The sequence below is a fragment of the Notechis scutatus genome, chromosome 2 (genome assembly GCF_049901735.1).
Source record: "Notechis scutatus isolate UNSWTSFEM ecotype Mainland chromosome 2, rNotScu1.2, whole genome shotgun sequence".
In the NCBI taxonomy this organism is placed as follows: Eukaryota; Metazoa; Chordata; class Lepidosauria; order Squamata; family Elapidae; genus Notechis; species Notechis scutatus.
Window position 1 is genome coordinate 128,932,383 of NC_142010.1, and position 23,884 is coordinate 128,956,266.

General features: G+C 40.1%; 1 protein-coding gene across 1 annotated transcript in view; it reads right to left on the reverse strand.

The window, feature by feature from the left end:
- The window catches only part of RAB11FIP4 (RAB11 family interacting protein 4), a 194,344-nt gene that overhangs the window by 132,254 nt on the left and 38,206 nt on the right, over positions 1-23,884 (reverse strand). Inside the window, exon 2 of the mRNA XM_026680774.2 lies at positions 7,129-7,216. Within this exon, the coding sequence (XP_026536559.2) occupies positions 7,129-7,216 (88 nt within the window). The remainder of the gene's footprint in view (positions 1-7,128; positions 7,217-23,884) is intronic.

The window sequence follows — 23,884 nt, forward strand, 5'->3', positions numbered from 1 at the left end:
CGCTCACTGCAAGGGAGAATTGGGGGAGGGAAGGAAGCACATTTATTAATGTGAGTTATCAGAAAAAGGAGAAAAAAAACCCAACAAGCATCTAATAACATGTGTAAACAGAATAAATGGAGTGCGTCCATTGCTATCATTCATCATTGCTAGAATAATCCCAGCCATCAGTCAAACTCTTCTTTGCATAAGATATTAAAGGAACCATGCGGCCATAATAAAGCAATTCAATTGTCCAAAGTCTTATATGATGGTTTAATTTCCATCTATCCCGTTCCAGGGAAGAAAAATGAGTGATTTGTATCTGAACATTTGTTTCTCCTTCATGAGTTTTCTCCAGCTTGACTCCCTCTAGATAGGTTGAAATCAATGCCCATGATCCCCACCCAACATAGTACTTTGCCTGTAGAGCCAGTTTGGTCAAGGTGCTGGTCTAGAAATCTGGAGGTGGTGAATTCTAGTTCCACTTTAGGCATGAAAACAGGCTGGGTGACTTTGGGCAATCTCTCTCTCAACCAAAGCCACCTCACAAGGGTTGTTGTTTTGGGGACAATGGGAGGAGGAAGGAGTATGGTGTACTTTTGCTACCCTGAATTACCTATAAACTAAGGAAGGATAAAAATCCAATAAATAAGTGTGTATGTGTGTGTGTGTGTGTGTGTGTGTGTGTATGGTATTCAGCTTTGTTCGGGTATTTTCCCACATCCTTATAGTTGTGCTTTTAAAGTTGTAGCAATGTTTCAGCAGAATCTCATCTGCTATCATCAGGCTTCACAGACGAACACAATACAGAAGCCTGATGATGGCAGATGAGACGTTGCTACAACTTTAAAAGCACAACTACAATGACGTGGGAAAATACCCGAACAAAGCTGAATACCATACATACACACACACACACACACACACACACATATATATATATATACATATACATATACGTATACGTATACGTATACGTATACATACATACATACATATAATTTGTTTTCTGAGGTTTTCGCGGGTATTTGTATGTGGATCTTTGGTTATTCGGGTTTTCTCCCGTGTAAAATTGGAAGTATCTAGGCGACGTTTCGATGAAGTCTCATTCATCATCTTCAGGCTTCTGTCTTCGGCTTTGTGCTTCTCAGAGTAATGTGAGCTTGCAGCTGCTTCTTCCTTTTAACTGCTAGTGGGGGTGTGACTTGATTGGGTGGGGGCTTGGCTGTGTTCTGATTGGGTGGGGGTGTGTTCTCATTGGTTGGGGGTTTGGCTGTGTTCTGATTGGCTGGGGGTGTGTTCTGTTCAGGTGGGGGTTTGGTTGTGCTCAGGTTAGTCTTAGTTGCTGGGGGATTTGAGCTGGTGAGCTGTGATCCTGCTGTTTGGCTTCACGTTCGTGGTTGTGCCACATCTTCATGGTGGGCGTCAGTTCGCTTCATGTCAGTTCGCATCAGTTCGCTTCACAGGACATGAGATTGACTTTAAAAATACCAGAACTATCGCCAAAACCAAACACTTCAACAACAGAATAATCAGAGAAACCATAGAGATAGAAAAATGCCCACACAGCATGAATAAACGAGATGATACCTCCCGCCTACCAGCCATTTGGAAACCCGCCCTCATGAACAAACGAATACCTAACATGAAGAATGACACCAGACCCGCACGCACAAGGGCCACACAAGATGCTACCACCACACTTCCACGTAGAAAGCAGACTCACACCCACACAGAAGATGAGACACAACCACGGACCAGAAGCCATACTGCAGCTGCATCACTACCCGCTTCAAACCCCTCCGACCCATACATGAAGCGAACTGACGCCCACCATGAAGATGTGGCACGACCACGAAGATGATGAATGAGCCTGAAGATGATGAATAAGACTTCATCGAAACGTTGCCTAGATACTTCCAATTTTACGCGGGAGAAAACCCGAATAACGAAAGATCCACATATATATATACATTGTTTCTCCAACAATATGGCCTCCCCCAATAGGAAGTCCCAGCATGTTTTATAGGCATGAAATGAAATTAAGCCCCTCCCCCCAAATTAAGGCCTATATTAAAACATGCGAAATGGGGGGGAATGGTGGGGGGGCTTGCCGTTAGGAAGTACTTTTGTTGCACACCCAGATATGGTGCTGCCTGCGTTGATCCCAATATGAAGTGCCCCGCCAACGCCGAGGTCAACATCCAAGCCATCACTGCTCGCCCACCCGAAGATGCAAGGGGGGGAATTAAGTCACCCCCAAAAAGACGGCCTAGTCATTTTTTCGGGGCTCAAAAAAAAATAAGACCCGGCCTTATTATATGAGAAACACAGTGTGTGTATATATATATATATATATATATATATAATTTTGGCCATTTGTTATCTGTTTGACAGGAATGCTTCTATCCAGTTATGTAGGTGTCCAGAGATACCGTAAGATTTTAGTTTTAGGAGTAGTTTGTCGTGTACCACTGAGTCAAAGGCTTTACAGAAGTCTATGTAGATTGCGTCTGTTGCTTTGCCCTGATCGAGTTGTGTAGTCCATATGTTTTTGCAGTATAAGAGTTGTAGATTACATGATAATCTTCAGCACTGTGGGGAATGGATCCATCCAGAAAGCCCAGTTGCTTCTTGAAAAAGCATCTTTGGGACAAGGATCTGGATTGTTGAAAACTGCTGAAGGGCCATGTATTCAATTAAAACATCTATTGATTTCTCAATTTGCATTTTATTAAATCATCAAATCAACCTGCAGTTTTGGGAAATGTTTTAGAAGAATCTAAGTCTATGATTTACTGGATTTAAAATCTGTATTGAAGAAATTTGCCACACTTGTCACTCTTTGAACTGGCTCTTTATCAAAGAAATGAAAAGATCGATCGCTATCATTCCATGAGAGAAAGATTTTAAGTCACCATTACACTAAGTCAAGTCACTTTTGAATTTCTATTATTGCATATATGTCTAATAGGTTTCATTGAGGAAAGGCACATGTGCCAACTTCTTCAAGGGAAGGGTGGAGCATAAATGAAATAGTTCTCGAATACTTGTCACAAGATGATTAGCAGTTAATACATGATTACATATAGATAAAACATAACAGGAGAGGTAACTAAGTTTGCCACATAAGTATACTGCTAGAGAGGCAGGATTGGCTGCAACGTCCTCCCAGGTTCACACCTGACTGCACACCTGGACTTGCTTCTCTATAATATGGAAATGGTTCTTAGAATATGTGACTATGCAGTCGCAGGAAAGAAAGAATTTCACTTATACTAAAATACTTATTTTTTTCCGATGGAAGAATCAGAAGCTGTGGGGAATGAATATTCATTCATTTGGCTTTCTAAGCCTCAGATGATAGGGAGGGAGTTTCAAAAGAAAGGGAAGCTAATGTTTGCAAACTACATTGCCCAGTCAGCAAATGATGCAAATTTATCATGTTAAAAATCCTAACTGCTCTTTCCCTTCATAGGAGGAGAGAGGATAAACTTGGCCACTAGAGGGAGAATGTGTTTTGTTTTATACCTTACTTTGTCTAAGAAACCTAAAGGCAGGGTAAGGGTGAAATTGGGAGATCAAGGGTTACTAGTTTGGCAAATTCTTTAGCATAATCTGAGACAGAATATGGTAAGAGACTGCATTATCTCTTTATTGGTGGTAGGTACATGTCACAGTGCCTTGGCTTGAATTTTATTGCTAGATTGCAGAGCCATAGAATAGATAATATAAGCATCCTTGGATTATATATTTATTTATTTACTTATTATTTACATTTCATATTTTTAACTGTCTATCTCCCTCAAAAGTAAGCTGGCTATGGTTGCTGCATCCTAGACAAAATGAGCAAACCTGACTCCTTATCAGGGATTGTGGCATGTAGTTTGGGTACCATAAAGACTGGTTACCTTATCTAGTCTTTCCTTTGGTGGTTTAGACATTAACTGTGGTTTAGACATGAAAATAAAGTGGTTTAGACATGAACTAATTAATTATAAGGGGAAAAAGGAAAATAAATATATTGTATATTTGGGAAAGGCAAGCATATAATTTGAACGAAGATAGTCTGAATTTATGGAGTTGATGAATACCTTTGCAGAAGTGAAGAAGTAGGTTGAGGTACGAATAAAACAGCAAAAATTTATACAAATGAAATATCAATTGGTATACATTCTTGTGAGTGTGCATAAAAGTCAAAATTCATAGGTTGGCACTAGTTGCCTGTTAGGTAAAGATAAGGTAAAGGTTTCCCCTATCCAGTGGCATCCAACTCTGTGGAACAGTGCTCATTTCCATTTCTTAGCTGAGAGAGCCAACGTTGTCCAAAGACATTTTCTGTGGTTATGACTATGCACAAGCATGGCTATACACCAAAGGCACACAGAATGCTGTTACCTTCCCACCAAAGTGGTACCTATTTATCTACTCACATTTGCATGCTTTCAAACTGTTAGGTGGGCAGGAACTGGGGCAAGTAATGGGAACTCCTCCCATCATATGGTGCTTGGGTCTCAAACCCAGCTAACTAGTTCAGCGTCTTCAACTGCTGAGCCATCATGGCCCCCTAGTTGCCTGTTATGGCCCATTAAAGAGTGATAATGGAAAAATCAAGGATGAGTTTGGAGAAAAAATGTGCAACATACTGAACAAATGCAATCTGGGGGTGGGGGTGGAAAGTTAACTGACACGAATGAATGAATTGGTGGGAACAAGCTATACACGTACAGAAGAGGAGACTCAGCCATTTTGAGGCCCAAGAATCAATCAGATTGTGCTCAGAAGCTGTTGAGTATAAACTCAGAAATAGGTTGGTTTATTTCAAATATATATATAAAACAGGAGCACTCTGATTGTTTATGATGAAGTACTGGGACAATCAGTGGAACATACACAACTGTTAAAAGATTCTGAGCAGGAGACAGACAATTATCTGGTTGTGTCAACTCTGGGTTTTAAGAAAAAATGAACACTGACGAAGAAATTAGAAAATTCAAATCCCAACTACTGGTGATCCTTGACTTACAACTGAACATTTCATGATGGTTCAAAAGTACAAGAGCCTCAGAAAAAGGGACTTAGAACCCATTCTCAAAGTAACAATTATCACAATGATCACACTACCCCCTTATGGTCATATAATCGCAACTCAGGTGCTTGGCAACCAGCTCACTTTTACGATGGTTGAAAGTATCTTTCCATCCCAGGATCACATTTGCGATCTTCTCAACTGCCTTCTGACAAGCAAAATCAATTGAGGAAGCCAGCTTCACTTAATGACCCTGTGATTCACTTAACAACCATGCGATTCACTTAAGGACCATGGGAAAATGGTCATAGACTCAGATCAAGTAATAACTCGCTAAATGACTGCATCCTTTAGCTACTGAAATTCTGGGTCCAGTTGTGATTGTGAGTCAAGGACCACTTGTAAATTAGTGGAAACCAAGTGCCAGGAAAGAGGATATGAGAGCTGCATAAAACAGAGGGAAAATAATTATGGTACAATGTACAAAACTTCATGTACAAAACAAAAAATGATGACTCTTAGAATAATGAAGTTGTAGGCTTAATTATTTTCCCTCCAACTCTCCTTTGAGGCCTTCAGCATCAAATATTATATCAGATGTACATACAATATTGATGTACGTTTGATTCCATGCCCACAAAAAATTTTTTTTTTACCTCAGTTTTCGTTTATTTTTCATCTCTCAGCATATGCATCTTTTTTTTAGAAATCAGCTTTATTCATCAGATGCAGCGAATTTTTGTCCTAGTTCCCGTACAAAAGTACTGAAGAGTACACATGCGGCAGTTTCCTGTCCCTTGTGCTTTATTTTTCTGTCCCCAGCAAAATAAAACAAGGCAAACAAATAACAACAAAAACATTTAGAACAAGAGTTGTGAGTAATGGTGCCAAGTTTTGCTCTGAACCCTGGATGTTGACTTTCAGGCTTCACTGATTGTGTACACTAAAATGCCAAATCACTTTGCAGGGATGAGAAAAGATTCTTCCCTAGGTTCAGGACAAAGGGGGTGTAACACAGATTTATTTCTGAAGCTAAAGAAGTGCTGTGCAAGCTCTAACAGATCATTTTGGCCTCATGCAGACAGCAGGGGGTTGATCTCCAGTAATAATTGAATTACAATAAGTCAGTGTAGTAGAATCAAAAAGGACCTTTTTAAAAAAACTTTCCAAACCCCCAATCCAAAAAACCCAACAACCAAAAAACCCCCCCCCCACACAAAAAAAACCCCCACCCCCCCACCCCCCCCCAAAACCCCCAAAAAAAAAAGGATTCTTGGGCAACAAGTAGAGATTCAGGTTCCCTCTGGACCAGGGGTGTCAAACTCTTGTCATCACGGCAGCACCCTGTGACGTATTGGGACTTTTTCCCCCTTCACTAAACAGGGCATGGGCGTAGCCAGCATGTGACGCATCTGGCCACAGGCCAGGAGTTTGATAGCCCTGCTTTGGATCAAGGAATTTACTGGATCAGGTTTTTTTTTGCAGACCATCTTACATGACAGGATTGATTTAAGGATAGTACGAAGGGAGACTCACCCATCTACACCAGCTTGATCTCCAAAAGATAGGTAGGAAGTAAGCATGAAGAAGGAATTGAAGAACAACGGGATAGTCAGCTTATATCTTAACCTTTAACTGAAGAACCTTAGCATTCCTTTCCTTAATCTGATAACAATAATAGCACAACTAGATGTGTTTTCCCAGTGGGAGAAACCATGCTTGAGTTTCATGTCTATGGAGATTCTCAGTCACGCAGGTCATGGTTGTCCCAAAGATGCCCTTTCAAGAGGCAACTGGACTTTTTTGTTTTTTCCTTGAAGGCGTTTTGCTCCTCATCCAAGAAGCTTCTTCAGTTCTGATTGAATGTTGAAGAATGGAAGGATTTGTATTCCTTAGCACTCCTTCTGAGAGTTATCGAGGCCACCTGGAGGTTTATCCGTGCCCTCAGGGTCACCTGAAGAGTGCAACTTTATGGAACTGCTGAAAGGACGGTGTTGTGGAGTGTCATTTTTCAAATTTTCTTAATGTAATTCTTTTTGTGACTCTCATGTTCAATACTACCACAATTCTTGATAAATAGTAACATTTCAAAGAATAATTGTAAAAACAATGTTTACCTTTGATGGCAAATACTCCATGACAGAAATCTTTGAAGCTGATCTTGCCCAGATCATTTGGATCCAAGTATTTGGCAAATTTTTCCACCTTTGGGGAAAAAAAATGAAATATGTTAAAAGCATGGGCCACATCTTTTCTCCTAGAATGACAGGTGGGAAATACAGGGCTTTCTTTTCTCTCTCAAGTAAGAAATTTAAATTAGGAGGAGGAAAGTAATGCACAAATCAACTTTATCTGCCTCTACTCCATCTTTCTAAACAATAATGTTCAAATTTATTTTATGACCATTTTTTTTTTAAAAAAAACACCATTTTGGAAATGATGATAATGATGATGATGATGATTAATGTTGATAAATGTATTTGCTGCCAGATTCCCAGTAGCCATGATCAGGTCTTTTGAACATGTGAAAAGAATGATATGCTACTTAAACATTGAAGGAAAAGAGCCATGTTACTTTATCATAGCCAAATATAAGTAGTTTTCGACATACGGCCACAATTGAGCCACAAATTTCACTTGCTAAGTGAGACATTTGTTAAGTGATTTTTGCCACCTTTTACAATCTTTCTTGCTACAGTTGTTAAATGAATCACTGCAGGTGTTAAGTTAGTAACATGGTTGTTAACCAAATCTGGTTTCCCCACTGATTTTGCTTGTGAGAAGGTCACAGAACGGATCACATGACCCCGGGACACTGCAACCATCATAAACATGAGACAATTGCCAAGTGTCTGAACTTTGATCACATGGCCATGGGGACATTGCAACGGTTATAAATGTGAAAAACAGCTATAGGTCACTTTTTTCAGTGCCACTATAAATTCAAACAGTCACTAAAGGCACTTTTGTAAGTGAAGGACTGCCTGCATCTGGTCTATTAGCACATTTTCAGAGTAATAAATGTGATTTAAAAATCAAATTAAAATGCTATAAATTTTTAAATATCTCACAATATTTTAAAATATCTCACAAAAGCTAATGCCTTTTAATGTAAAAGGATGCCATCAGACCCTCCTGGTTTTATGCTACTGGTAATATGCTACTGATATAGGTCTATTGAGACCTGTTTCTTGCATTTGCAGTGAGCACTGAAGTAGACAACCAGTACTGAATGTTTTCCCCTTTTACATGTTATATCAAGAGCCTGATTCTGGTCAATACATTTCTTCTGGTGGCTGACCATTAAAAAGAAGAATACTGAGTACCATCTCCAATTTTTTCTCTCTAAGATACTATTCTCATGCTGATGTATCATTCTGGAGGGTTTGCCCACTAATACAAAAATCACACCATCATCATAAAGCTCGAGTGTAAAATAACAAACATAGGAAGAATCTACATGGTCAGATGAAAATGTTTAGCTGCTGAGCTTTCAAAAATCAGTTAGAATTGTGGAAAAAGTCTTTAACCTGCCAGAGAAGAAATTCAGACATGGCACTCCCTGAAATTTGGAGTTCTAATCTCCAGCCTATCAGTGTAGAGTTGCCAGGAATCTGCATGAAGATGGCAGATAGAAATACTATAAATAAATCAAGTAAATTGCAGGTGTTTTGTTTCAGATAGCTATATATAACCAAGCTCACAGTGACAGGATTGTGGTAGCAGAATAAATAGCAGAAGAAGCTAGCTAAAGACAACATAAGAAAATCTACATGCAATTACTGAAGTTCCAATTCAAGAGCCTAAGTAGGGCTTCTTCTCCAGATGCAAGGCAAGGGAGAAGTTGATGCACAAGAAGGATGCCTTTTACATAACCTAGATACAAATCACTTAGATCAATTAAAACATCATCAATAATTCAAATTATGATCAAAGACAAATCATTGAGCAGGATTGTCTGATGGATACTCATTCTCATTCCTGAAACCTCAATATTATCATCATGAAGTTCCTTCATAGGAATCCTTTCATAGTTATATTTGTATTATATCTGGCAAAACTCTAACCTAAATGTACTAAGGTGTGTGAACCAAGCTTATTTATTCACATGGAAAAAAATAATTATTTTCTTAAAAAAATAATTTTGGTAAGTAATCACAAGCATGTCAGAGTCCAATGATATCTAACTCAAGGTGCAACTTCAAGACAAGGAGTGGAAAACAAGCCAGTTGTTCAGCACCATGGACAGCTGTCATTTTCAAATAGTGGTGCTTGCTTAAGAAAGGCATTCTATTAGAAATACCACCACCTACGTTTGCTGCCTGTAAACTGCAGTCCTGCTCAGCAGATACACATAACTTTTCCTCTCTCTGACATTTCAACCCATTTCATTCTATTTGAAGAATTACCTTCTGTTCCACCTAGAATTCCTCTCAAAAACACCCAGGGAACTGACTGTGACAAATACAGTGGTAAACCTTATGATATGCAGTTCTGTTAAAGGATAACAAAAAAACTGTTTTACACAAACACAAACACAAACACACATACAGAGAGAAAGAGAGAGAGAAAATATAATGACTGCCTTTATATGTTGCATTGTATCCAAATGTGATTAATCTGCCTTTAGCATGTTTTGTGTTTTCAAGAATTACAGTATGTTGAAGATTATGATTTATGGCTTCATTTATGAGAACCAAAAGAATTGTAAAAGGGGAAAAAGTGATATATTCTGGGGAGGAGAGACAAGATATATAAAAAAAATTTTTTAAAAAAAAAACCATCCCCCACCTAGAAATACATTAGCAAATGCCAACACAATTATCTCATCTGTTTTATTTGCTTATAAATTTAACTTAAGGGAAAATGTTAGCACCTGTGACTTAAGGACCTGAAGACCGTTGCCATTATCCACAACAGGATGCTTTGATTTCTCTTTTGCTCTCTACTAAAATGACCTAGGGCTAGCTAGGCTAATCTGAAAAGGCTAGGCAGGCCCAGGCCCGGTGGTTATACTTGGTTAAGTAAACCATCAAAAAATCCCAGGATCATAGACTAAACAGGGAAGTCAAAGAAACATCCTGAAAGAAGGCAATGACCACTTCCATAGTGGTCCAGGAGTCAATTTCAGGTTAAGAACACTGTTGGGACAAAATTGGGACAGACAGTTTCCAACAAGAACAAAGAACAACTCATGTTTGAAGGAGGGAAATGGTGTGGTTAATTTCTGTTCTGCTGCCTTGGAACTTTCACATCTGCAAGCAAAGGCTTCAGATCAGAACCTGGCACTTAGGCTACCCATTTACTTCTCCTATCCTGCTGTCAGGCCATCAGATCTTCTCTCTCCCTATCCTTCCTGACTGCTCATTCTCTTGCCTGAAGACTTGTTCATAGGGCCCATATTGGCCATGTCACAAAAAGACTTCTTTCCAGTCCTGGTTTCTACTACTTTACATTCTTCCTCCTTCCTCTGCTGAAGAGTTGCAATTGAGGATTACAAAGAGGGACTGAGAACCATATTTCAAAGAGGAACAAGTGGACCTTGTTTCTAATTATTTGATGGAACCAAGAGAACCCGTGACTAGGCATTCCAAGTTTCTACCTAACTAGACAAACTCTTTCTCAAAATATTTTCTTGCATTCCCCTCTTAATCTCCCCCCACCCTCATCTAATATTTCATGTTGACTGAGCATGCTCAGCCTCCATGAACTACTTTTCCATTTACTTTCTTCTCCCCTCCTTAGAGATGTCTCTTTTCAAGTTGCTGGGATCTCTTCAAGCCTTTGAGTTCTCCCAAGCTTGCTGGTAATTCTGTTTGTAAATAGCTGGCGCCATTTTGGGTCTCCAAGAATTATAATTGGTCCACTCTCTTGCAGGGAGTTGGCACATGTAATTCTCTAGAGGTTGCCAATTTAAAATTCCCAGAAGTACCCATCAGCATGGCCAATCATAAGGATTGTTGAGAGTAATCACATCTGGGGGTCTACCAGTTCCCCATTCTGTTTATATAGGATGAAAAGTTAGCAAGATATTTTCTAAGGTTGCTTTTCCTCCTTTTTCATCTCCAGTCGAGAGATAAAAGGCAAATGACTGCTCCCATGGCATTATCTGCAATTGCCCTTTTGCCCTGCCATAGTGGAGATTGGGAAGCAGAAGTGCCAAACCAGTAGCAGAGCTAATTGGTCACGGACCCAGTCTTGGTCCATTCAGACACTTGGCATTTAAGATTATCAATATAACATGGAACCCGGTTTTACCGAAACAAGGTACCAGCACAGATGATATGCTCACCCTGAGACCAAGTTGACTCTACAAGGTTTACACTAACTTACTCTCATTTGTATGCATTGTGTTTGTTTGTTTTTTAAAAAATGTTTTCATCTCCCTCCTCCACCTGGATATGAGGATGCAGCTCAGAACAAGACTGCTGGACAAGTTATTCTGGAACTTAAAGCAGATAACTCTTGATCTAAGGCTTTGCTGCATCAGTTTGTCTCAACTTTAGAAAGAAATGGCCAGTATTTCTTCTTACTGCTTGGTGGAGCATGTTAGGAACAATTAATCAGACTTTGAGGAAAGACCAAACACTATCAGGGCTACCAGAATTATTTATGGGAGACTAAAAGGTTAGCAGCTTGTCACCTGAATAATCGGGATTCATGACATGGAAACTCTTCTATTCCCAAAGACATAATCTACTTTAACACACTGGAATGCTATACTATATTTTAAAATAAATACAGATAACCTGCTTGCCTACTCAAGCTTGTGATTCGAAGAGGAAGAACAGGTCCTTGGCATATATTGACCAGCTCAAAGATTTTCCAATCTGGGGACAACCAATTATGGATCAGAGTTGAGGAATAGACATTATACTTTGCTTACAAAAACTCCTTTCCTTTCACTAGTACCTTCAGTTAAAAGGCTTCACATCATGTGCAAAGAGGTATTCACATTTGCAACATCAGGCCAAATTTCTACCTGAGGCTGTTTTGGTACACAACCTAAGGATTTAGGTGTTCATGAACACCTCATCCAAACCAGAGTTGAGGTCTTCATGCCCTCCAGGAATTCTCATTTAATTGTAATTTTAAATGTGACCAATGGGGGAAAAATAAAAATGCATGATTAGTAATCATAATAGTGAACTAATTTAACTTAATATTGAATTAAATTATCAAAAGTAGCTTTTATTCTAGCCTTACATATCCCTTCTATCTCTCTCCCGCCCTCCCTCTCCCTCTCTCTTTCTTTTCTGTCTTTCTGTCTGTCTTTCATTCATTCAATTTCTGTAGCTGCCCATCTTAGCCGCTTGACTCTAGACGGCCTACAATTCTCATTGTAGCTATGATCTAACATCAAGCAAGATGGCAATTAGTCAATAAAACTGGAATCCAGGTACAGGTAGCTGGATTCCTCGACATATGACAACGGAGCCCAACATTTCAGTTGCTAAGGAAGACAATTGTTAGGTGAATTTTACATCATTTTACAACCATTCTTGCACCAGTTGTCAAGTGAATCAGTACAGTTGTTCAGTTATTAACAAGATTGTTAAGTGAATCTGGCTTCCCTGTTGAGTTTGCTTGTCAGAAGGTCACAAAAGATGATCACGTAACCCCAGGACACTGCAACCATTATAAATACAGTTGTCGAGTGTCCCAATTTTGATCATGTGACCACAAGAATGCTGCAACAGTCATGTGTGTGAAAAGCGGTCATAAGTCACTTTTTTCAGTGCCATTGTAACTTCAAACAGTCACTAAGTGAATGATTGTAAGTTGAGAATTATTTGCATAGCTAAAAAACATGTTTGTCCTCCCTCTCTGCACACTCTACTGTAAGGTGTACTGTCAACCAGAATAGGCAAAATGAAGCTGAGTAGCCAAAACCTCACTTCCAGTCTTTTTCAGATCGTTTCAGTGTTTGGATTCACATATAATGCTAAGCTTGTTTAAACATGATTTGTTGAATAAGCCACAAATTATTGGAATTGCACAATGTGCTATGCAGAATGTCTTGGTTGATAAACCACAAGGGGAAGCTACATAAAATACATTAAACTAAAATACAGTATTATGGTTTAGCACAGTCTGTGACCTCCAACCCATATATGGGTAGACAGAATATGATAGACCACTGCTGTTGATCTCTTCTTCTCTTTCCTTGGATTTATATGGCCTGTCCCACATTTTGTCTATAAATCACACTGCTTTTGCACGAGGACTAATCTTTTAGTGCGCCAGAGAGAATCAGCCAAATATTGCAGCTAAAAGGCACAACTATATAATTGGCAATTCCATTAATATCGCTAAAGGAAATTCTCACATGTTGGATGTGTGTGTATGTTAGCTGGAATTTCCTGTGACATAAAATCAAATACATAAAGCTTTCCCCTAGATGGTTGTTTGAACAACTCTTGCATCATTTATAAGAGAAACTGCAGATCTCTGACATTTTGTATTTAACAGAGAATGCATACGTTTGAAAGATACAAGGTGTTGGAAAATAGTTGGGCTAAAAATAAAAGTATCATGAGAAGGTGAGAGGTAATAGATGAGATTGCCTTTTTGAAGTGAAATATTTTGAGTTTGTGCCTCTGATATCTTGACTCTAAAAAGCCCAAAATTCAAAAGTTGCATCTCCTTTGACATGTCTTGAGATTCTTTTGTTTGACATACAAGTTTGCAATAGGCTATGACCATAATGCAAACTGGCATGTGGCAGGTTTGAGTCCACTGGTGATAACGTTTGAGTTCAAACAGTACTTTAAGTGATGATTTGTCTTAAATGTAAGTTGTTGAATAACTCAGAACAGCCATGCTCACACAATGCATGAATAATAAACCATGGTTTGTGGTATACAATGGTTGGATTCACAATCCTATCAGGAAGAAAACAGTTACATTGTGGTTGACTGCCTTGTATGAAGCCAAACAGTCAAACAACAATTTACTGCCTAAAAATAAAATATTAGGAATTAGCAATAGACCAAAGAATTCAATATGTGCTAAAATATAACAACCATTGTGCATCCCATATGCAGAATTGGACATAAGGAAGACTTAAAGAGTGTCTATTTTCATATGCCCAATACATGGAATGCTGTAAATGTATTTTGAAAATACATTCAGCAAGGTAAGAATTAAATCAGCTATTGTTGTCTTCTAAGGTGGAGTTAAAGTAGAACATGCTCCAGTTATGCCCTCACCTAAGAAAATCATCCTTTCTCTTCCACTGGCTCTTTGATTTAACCATCTTCCTTTTAAAAAAAGAGAAATTCTTTCTGGAACAGGTCTAACTGAAGATAATGCTTGTAATGCTTCCCCCTTCACCAACTCCAGGGGATCAAATCAAGAGGAGGCCATCATTCACCCTTCCTCCACCCTTCCTCCTCGTGATATGGCAGGATTATTTCACTCTTGGTTCAAGGAAGGTTAAGTCACCCCTTTCTTTGTGTGTGTGTGTGTGTGTGTGTGTGTGTGTGTTTCTCTCTCTCTGTGTGTGTAAATTATATGCCATCAAACTGGTGTCAACTCTTAGTGACCACATGGATTTTCTCCACAATGACTAGTCTTTCAACAGTGCACCCATTGCTCCTGTAATTGAGACCATCCACCTTGCTGTAAATTGCCATGTTCTCTTTCTTTCTTCTGCATAGATTACATCATATTCCCTTCCCCGCTTTTCCAGTATGGGCTGCAGCATCCTCAATGGATGGGGGGGGGGGCTTGTTCCCATAGAGACCAAGGCAAGTGGTGATAATCTCTTCTTTGGTACCAGACTTTCAACTCTACGCCTAGCTAGGACTTTCCCTTATGTTCCTCTCTGCAAGCGCTACTTGTATATTATTTATTGTGTACTTATTATATTCTTTTGGATTTTTTTTAGATGACGGGTGGGTAGGAGATTTGGAGTTTATCAAATCATGTCATCTTAAAGATCAACAGTCTTATACATCCTCTTTCTTCCTCATCCACTTTTCCTTCTTTGTTATGCGTTTTAGATTAAAATCCAGCGAGCAGAGAAATTACTTTGGGTAGAAAGTGGTATAAATTGCTGCAAATAAGTAAGTCAATTTCTTTCAACTAATGCCAACTAATTGCTTGCTGCAAGCAGTTCTATTAGTTTGTGACAACCATTCAGAAGCCCAGCATAAATATAATAAAATGGTTCCTTAGCAGATTCTTATTTAGAAATTGGAACTCTCGCCATAACTGGATGACAGGCCTGCGTGCTGAAAAGGGTTATTATTAAAGAAGCAGCCCTCCTATTAGTACCAGAAGAAGTGGTTTAACCTTTCAAGAGCCTTGGTCTTTTCTCCCCTTTCTTAACATCATCACAAAACCTCAGAAAGGAAGCAGGCTGTGAGCGCCATTAGGCTTGATAGGGATAATTACAAGGCACAAAATGGTTCTGCCTGAAGAGCAAAGGCAGGTTAACTTCCCTTATTCCAAGAAAAGGATGCGAATCAGGGAACTGTGGCAGCTGGCTTGAAGGCTCAAACAAGCAGCATGGTGAATTCATTTATTGATATATTAGATTTGTATCTTTAAGGGGCAGAAGGAATAGGCTCGGGGAACAGGAAAAAGAGAGGCAACAAGGCAGGTTATAATATAGGCGGATAAAAGAAACCTGAGTTGGAACTGAAATGTAATTTGAGAAAGCATCTCAGACTTTCAATCTTTTCTTCTCAAAGCTAAGCTGTCTCATTTCCATAGTCCCAATAAATCATTCTTTGCTTCTAGAGCCATGAAAAATTTTTATCTTTGATTTATATATGGTTTTACTGAGTTTCCTGTAACAGAAGAATACACAGCTACTCAGGGAGATACATCACTAAAAAATGGGTCTTAATCTAGCTGGGGACTAGCATCAACTCAGAATTAATTGCAATTCTCTTCCCTCATTAAGGAACAAGAAGATATCTTAGTTTAGGCTAGTTATAAAGCCACTAGAAAGCAAAATAATCATAAGGTCACTGCAGTCCAATTATCCCCTTTTCTTCTAAAAGTATTGCTAATAATGTTGATCCTTCACTTTGTCTCTAACAATTCGCACACTCCGTAAGATTTAAGCAACCCTAATAGGATTTCTACCACTAGGATGGGGAACATGGGAACAGTAATGTCCAATGGTATCCTCCTTGGGGAACCTTCCAGAAGCATTATCCTCTCTGTTTTAAAAGATGCTTTTAGTTAGTCCAAATTAAAAGGGAAGCTAATATGCAGGAAAGCCAAAGGTTGGCCTGCAGGATTGCTTTTTCTATATTAAAAACAAAACAAAACACTGAGTCACGTCGGTATTTTTAAACATGTAAAATGGTGAGTGGATGGGTCAACTCATCCATGTGTTTATCCAATTTTAAAAAAAGGGGGGGGGAACTGGGGCAATAAGCAGCCAGAGTATCCTAGGTTGTTGATCAGGAGCAACCTGGCTTTTTTGTCTTCTGCTGCGTTGGTGCATGGTGATGAAATAGACCTTCCTGGCAGCTGTTTTGTGAATGGGGAATTCCCCCCCAGCACATGCTCTCAAATGTCCCGATGTATCTACTGCCTTACAAACATATGCCTTGCCCAGATCTAAAGATCTTCAAGTGTTTTAAGGTTTCCTGGAGAAGTCCAGTCTAAAAGCCCCCACATGACCAGATGTCTTAAAAAACCCTAACATCTCCAGGCCTGTAGGTTTGCTTAAAGGTCTCTCTCTCTCTCTCTCTCTCTCTCTCTCTCTCTCTCTCACACACACACACACACACACACACACTTGCTTCCATTGTCCTTTTCTCATTTTTGCAGAGCAATTTGCAGAGAGACCATTGGAACTTTGAATCCAGTTCGTAAGTACCCCAGGGAAGTGTGTCATAACTTCAAATGGTTGCAAAGCGATTAGTTCTTAGTCAAGGACTATGTCAGGGTTCCGACCAATGCCCTAATAAAGTCAGGAGCCACAAGCCATTTTTTTTAAAAAAAAAATCCAACTGTTTATTAGGAGCGCCATGTCAACACGACCTAAGTGAAACCAGCTCTGACTTCACCCAGTTCGCGTCTTGTCTCTGACCCTGTTGCCCCCTCCCCCCAAGGTGTGTCACCAGTCACATTCCCCAACGAAACAGCGGGTAGTAGAAGTCACCCCCTCTGGCTGTTGCGGGTCTCCGTGGAGATGGCCTTGACTTCAGCTGGCTAGGATGTTTTGTTTTGGCTGAGGTGTGAATTCCTTGGTGTAGCTGGAGGCACGATTTCCCATCCCCCTGCTTATGGCAACTCGGCAGCAGGTCTGGAAAGCTTCACAAGTTGACATACTACCTGTACTGCTGATGCATATTACCAGATAGATAGACAGACAGATGTGTGTTTCTGCATATACAATGCATGAAAATAATAAAATACAGTATACAAACGCTTTTTATAAAAAAAGATAACTGATACCTGGTTGTGTTCTGCACTCCTGTATGTTAATAGGAAAATGCAGCATTCGAACAGGCCATTTATTAGCACAAAATTGAATAGGTTTAGGTGACTATTCAGTCAACGTCACAATTAAACCATGGGAGATTTGGCCAGAGCTTCCATTGGAAACTGTACCTGCCCCTTCTTGCTGCCTCCACTCACAGTTAGTCATGGTCTTCATACAGCTATACTATATAAATACAGTCAATAATCTTATTCGTTCAAAAACTATTCAGTCCTGTGACAGCACTTGCAAACTCTAGTTCTTGACAAATGTTGATATAATAATGCCAGCTCACAACAAGCATATAACCTCTTACCCACTGTGTGTTTACAAGCTTCTGCTGTACAGAATTTGCAAAAAGCAGAAATAATGGAATGGCGACATTTGTGGGGAGTGCTGGCAAGATTCAAAGGGCTGTTTCCAATTCTTTGGCCTAAGTTCAACTCCAAGCAAGCAGAAAGAACGGAAAGCAAAGAAATATTATTTTTATGCGAGCACCACCATCGGAATGTTTTTAAAGGATTTTTTTCACACAGTCACTTGCCAAGGGCTGCGTGCTGTGGTTTTCCCGGCCCTGGCTCATCTGTTTCCAAGGCAGCCTGTGCCAGTTGTCATCTAAGCAGGGATCCCCAACCTTTTCGGCCTTGGCCCGGTTCGGCGTCAGCTGAAAGCGCCGCCATCTTTTTTGGCGAAAAATCACTTCCGGTGGCGTCACGGAAGTGATTTTCGTCAAAATGAGTGGCGCCTAGCCTTGCGGTGAGCTTTTTCGGTAGAAATGGCTTTCTACCCGAAAAGCTCTGCGCTGGCGCCGCTCATCTTTTGACGAAAAATTGCTTTTTGCAAAAAGATGGCGGCAGCAACCAGCGCCCGGTAAGGCTTGTTCTGCGGCCCGGTACCGGTCCATGAACCGGCGTGTTAGGGACCCCTGATCTAAAGGGCCCAGGGTAAGAGAAAGTGTAAAACATAAATTAACTGCTTTTAGTCAGTTGTAAAAATGTATAATGCTATATAAAGTTTTGAAGCCATAGAGCCAGAAACTGCATTCATCTTTCCTTGTATCAAAACAGGGACTGGCACAAATCTTCCCCAAACCAACCATTCCTTCTAACCTTATATCTATGTCTAACTTATCTATTTCTGGCTCAGCTCTGTTTAGCCAAATCCGCACAATAAGCTCTTTCCATTTTCAGTGATGAAGCTCTTCAGAGCTTGTAAGCTATCTGTTTTCTAATCAAGAAGGTATCCTGCCTTACCTCACCTCTTGGCTACTGAGTTTCAGATAATATCGCATTCTGTTCAGAGGTCTTTAAAGTGGAAGGGTGGCTCGATGATACTTTTAAGATCCCTCTCACAGCAACCACTTAGATCAGGGGTCTTCATACTTGACAGCTTTAAGACTTGTGGACTTCAACTTCCAGAATTCCTCCTCCCGTGATGTTAGCTCAGGAATTCTGGAAGTCCAAGTTGAAACTTGCCAAGTTTGACCCTTGACTTAGATTTTTATTTTGCTCATGACCAAATACACACGGCCCTTTTACTTTGATTTTGAAATGCAATCAGGATTTATCAAAGCTCTTCTGTTTGCAGATTCATACAATCTTTTCCTAGTACATGCTAGAAAGGAGTGGAAGTAAATTTCACAAGGTTTCTGTTTATTTCTCTTTTCTTTTTTGACACAATCAAGCCCTGAAGAGCACTATGCTGTTTCAGTTCTCCCCTTTTTTGAGGGACTTCCCAATACAAGCCACTTGCCAAGCACCTGCATTTTGACAGCATGGCCAAGAGGAGACTGCTGTTGGAAGAAATATCCATCTGATTCAGTTCCAAGCTGGGAGAAAAACACTGGAAACACGGAGGCTGACTGGAAAGATGGTTTAATGATGAAGCAGAGCCACATGGGTTTGAGGTCCTGGGAAGCTGACCAAATGGAGTTAAGAGTGGGGGGTATCTCTTGGGCTTTGCACTTGAGCTTCCTATTCCTGTACAAGAACATGTATTCTACTGGCAAATCCTAGGACTTTGTCTGAGCTAAGTTTGGTTGAGGTTTGGCTGGGGGTGTGTGTGTGTGATGCAATGAAGGGGTATTGGACAATTCCTATTGTGGCTGCGGGCTAATCCTACCTTTGTTGGCTCTTTGGTGAGGGTAATTGTTTATGAATAGAGCTAGCTATCTTTTTACCTCTTGAATGCTGACATCTGCTGAGAGTTATTAAGGAAGGTGGGGGCTGCTTTCCAAGAGCACGTTTCTCCATTTCTCATCCAGAGAAGTATAATATTCTGCCTTTTTAACATTTCTCAAAATATTTCATTCTTCTAGGAGATGGGTGGGTGCTAAGCTTCTACACTGCAATGGTTGTAAGTGTAAAGACTGGTTGTAAGTCCTTTTTTTTAGTGACTTACCAAAGCCTTTGTAGCTTCAGTCATAAACAAATGTTGTAAGTCTATTGTAACTGCTCAGAGCTATTCTATTGGTGGGGGTGAAAGAGTGTAAAGAACCAAGCACTTGTTATTTATGGTATTTCCTTTCTGCATGGCAAGGGGAAGAAGAGACAGACAGATGGATCTGAATTTTGATCACCTGATCACAGGGATGCTACAAAGGTCACAACTGTGAAAAACGGTCATAATTCAGTGCCGTTCAGTGCCACAGTAGCTTTGAACGGTCACTAAATGAACAGTTGTAAGTTGAGGATTACCTGTACTTGTTGTCCAAAACCTGCCAGTATTTGAGTAGAGACTGACCAAATTAAATGAGGGGAGGGGAACACTCTAATTGGATAGTTGGGTGAAGAGCACTGATTGGTTCATAGTAGTGATCACCACATTTCAAGATCTACAGATGTGAAGGTGACTGAGTCTTGGCCTCCAGCTGGTTACTGAAAGATTCAGGAGTCGAAACACCACTACATGGAAGTACCTTAACCATCTTTCTAGGTTTGCTGTACACATTGAACTACAACTTACCCAAACCCATTTTGTGTAAACCCAGCTTAAAGTCTTAAAAGTCCAAAATAGAGGTTGGAGCTCAATATAGTACAGGGAAGGAGGTCTGCTTGGCTTTTTATGAGATGCATGTATAATGGTATGTGGGAATAAGACAGAGCCACAGCTAGGGCAACAATTCAATAAGCAGCAAGTCAGCCTATAAAAGGAATGAAGTTGTGGCAAATGTTTCAGAAATGACCTGCTGTCATTTCCTGGGTTGCAGAAAGGGGAGAAATTGACTTTCAGACTTGAATGTAACCTTACAATAAAGTTCAAGCTAATATTCCTGGGTGTGCTTCTTGTCTGGATTCCCTCACAAAGCTGAGAGCACACACCGTATGCAGTTGGGTAGCATAGCTCTCAATCTGCTTGATCTATTTACTATTTAGGTTAAGTCTGTTTTACTTTTGGCCCAAGAAAAAGTGAGCAAGTTTCAGTAAGGTTATTTTAAACACTTCTGCTATATCCTTGCAGCCACCTCTGAGTGTTTTCTAGCACTTCTTCAGAAGCTGGCACTTCCTTTTCGGCTTTTACAAGTACAATACCAGTAGGTGTTGCCTTGTAGCCTTTACATAGCACTTTTTGATATTTGCAAAAAAAGAAGTGCTACGAAAGGCTGAGAAGGGATTGGAAAACTGTAGGACTGCCTCTCTTCACCTTCAGAAATGAAGGTCCCGGGTAGTTTTTAAATGGGTATAAAACAATGGCTTGTTGTTGTTGTTGTTAGTTGTGAAGTCGTGTCCGACCCATCGCACGGGGGAGCATGGGGTAGTTGCACGTGCATGTGTGGGGGAGCGAGGGAACACAGGGGGGTCATGTGTGCATGCGCAGGGGGGTGGGGGAGCACAGGTGAGGTCGTGCGTGCCTTGCATTATGGGTGCATTGCATTATGGGTGCATTGCACACACTTGGCATGCAATGACAAAAAGGTTAGCCATCATAGGACTATGCTAAAGCCTTTGATTGTGTGGATCACAACAAATTGTGGCAAGTTCTTCAAGAGATGGGAGTACCAGACCATCTTATTTGTCTCTTGAGAAACCTATATGCGGGTCAAGAAGCAACAGTGAGAACTGGACACAGAACCACTGATCAGTTCAAAATTGGGAAAAGAGTCCGGCAAGGCTGTATCCTGTCGCCCTGCCTATTTAACTTATATGCAGAGCACATCATGAGAAAGGCAGGGCTAGATGAATCACAAGTTGGAATTAAGATCGCCAGGAGAAATATCAACAACCTCAGATATGCAAATTATACCACTCTAATGATAGAAAGTGAAGACGAACTGTTTTATACCAGACCAAATACTGGAATGATTTTTGTTTTATTTTGATAGCAACGAACAGGATGACAAATTACAATGTTGCCAAAAGATGGAGTGCTAAAATTTATTGTCAACAATTGATGGATAGAATCAAGACTCCTAAATAACTAACCACAAATTTAAACAGATAACCACTTCTGAGTAAAGGACCTCATCCAGAACCAGTTGGATCCCATGTCAGCATTAAGAATAACACTGAAAAGAGAAGTTGAAATTCTGACTGGCTGACACCTATCACTTCACCCACCATGGTTTCTAAACAAATCTTGATGAGGGAAGCAAATGTCAGAGGCTCCTGTGCACTTAAGAGGCAGCTCAATGCTTCAATTCATTCTTATCCCAGAATTAAGCTAAGCAGGCCAAGAACTCATCCACGGAGGCTTGCTGGAGCTTATAAGAATTAAAGAGAGTGCAGTGCTACACAGAATTTGTAATGCAAAGCAAACCCTGAACTTACATGTCATCACGCTTTTTGCCTGGCATTGGAAAGAAGTGCATAAATAATATTCCCTAGTCTGGGCAAGATGCCTCATAAAAGATACATAAACATAAGACGCCAAAGGGAATTCATTTCCACATTAGCATAGGTTCAGCATGAGAGAGCCGGTTCTCCACCAGGATTTATATAGCTGTGCAAAGCTTGCAGAGAAGTGGTTTTATTTCTCAAGCAACAGAAGAGCCTTTCTTGTGATGGATTATATGCAGTAATATTTTTGGCATTTGACATGTTGTGGCAACTAGGACAAAGGCAATCCAAAAAGACAGGGTAGCCATTTGTAATATAGCCTTCCTCCCGAAAGGAAAATCACACAGAAAAGACGGTATGAAGAAAATGATGTGGATTTGCTAAAGATTTGCAAAATAGTTTACAAGTGAGATGCAAGTTTAGAATTGCTATAACTCAAATAGAAATCTAACACAGATCTAACTGGGGAGATTGTGAATAGGCGACCTCTGTGTCAGTGAAGTCAAAATGTGAGGTGTTCATGTACAACAGCAGTGCTGATGTGAGTGTGCCTTCCTCGTGGTACTTTATTTTTAAGACATTCAAGTACAGCATGCCTTCAAACAAAGCATTGTCTCCTGTACTAAGACAAAACACCATTTTCCATAGCAGGGATATCTGCAGCTGTTGTTCAGTTTAAATTGATGGGCACAACCAGATGAACAAAGCTCAGCCTCCTTTAAGCATGCAACGTATACATTCACACAGTAAAATGGGTCAGGGTTTCATTTACATAATCACGCTCAACATTTTAAGGTCAGTGAATGCCCCTGCTTCAGGGTAGTGAGCGAAGTCATCGAAAAAGTCTCTAAACATAGCAGCCTGTTTCACCTGTCATGATAAACCAGCGTGTGGTGCAAGAACCCCTAAATATTACAGCTTAATGGTGTGCAAGCCAAGTTCATTAAGTCTTGTTCAATAAATCATGGATAAAAAAAACTAGCTTAATATGCTTTGCATACCACCAGCTGTGTGGCATGCAGGGTAAGTATAACTTCCAGTGGAAGGTTGGTGGAGCATATGTGGAAATTTGTGAGAGGTTCTAAGTATTAATAATGTAATAAATTCACCCCAGTGTCTAGCCTAGTATTTCCCAACCTTGGCATTTCTTATACGTGTGGACTTCAACTCCCAGAATTCTCATCAATGTCCATATTGGTCTAGACCAGGGTTGTCAAACTTGTGGCCCGTGGGACAAATATGTCACGCACTGGCCATGCTCACACCCAGTTGAGTGAAGGGGAAAAAAGTCACTATGGGTCACGTGATGACACCACTGGTCTAGACAATTCTTCAGAGTGGTGAATTCTTCTCACTTACTATTTCTGATGAGTCACAAATGAGGAAATAATAGAAAATGGATACAGGAAGGAGAAGATGGGACTACCATTATTTTGCCAATATTTTGGGATGAAACTAAAGTTCTTCTTTATTTAGCTACTAGCCGATAACCCGGCGTTGCCCGGGTATTTATTTATCCCAATCCTGTGTTACACAGGAAAATCCTGTAATCAAGACTCACACTGTTGTATTGTCTGTTGTGCAATTCTTCTATTCCTCCACAAAAGGGAGCCCTGTGAAGCCGTTACTATGGCAGAAGCCATTTTA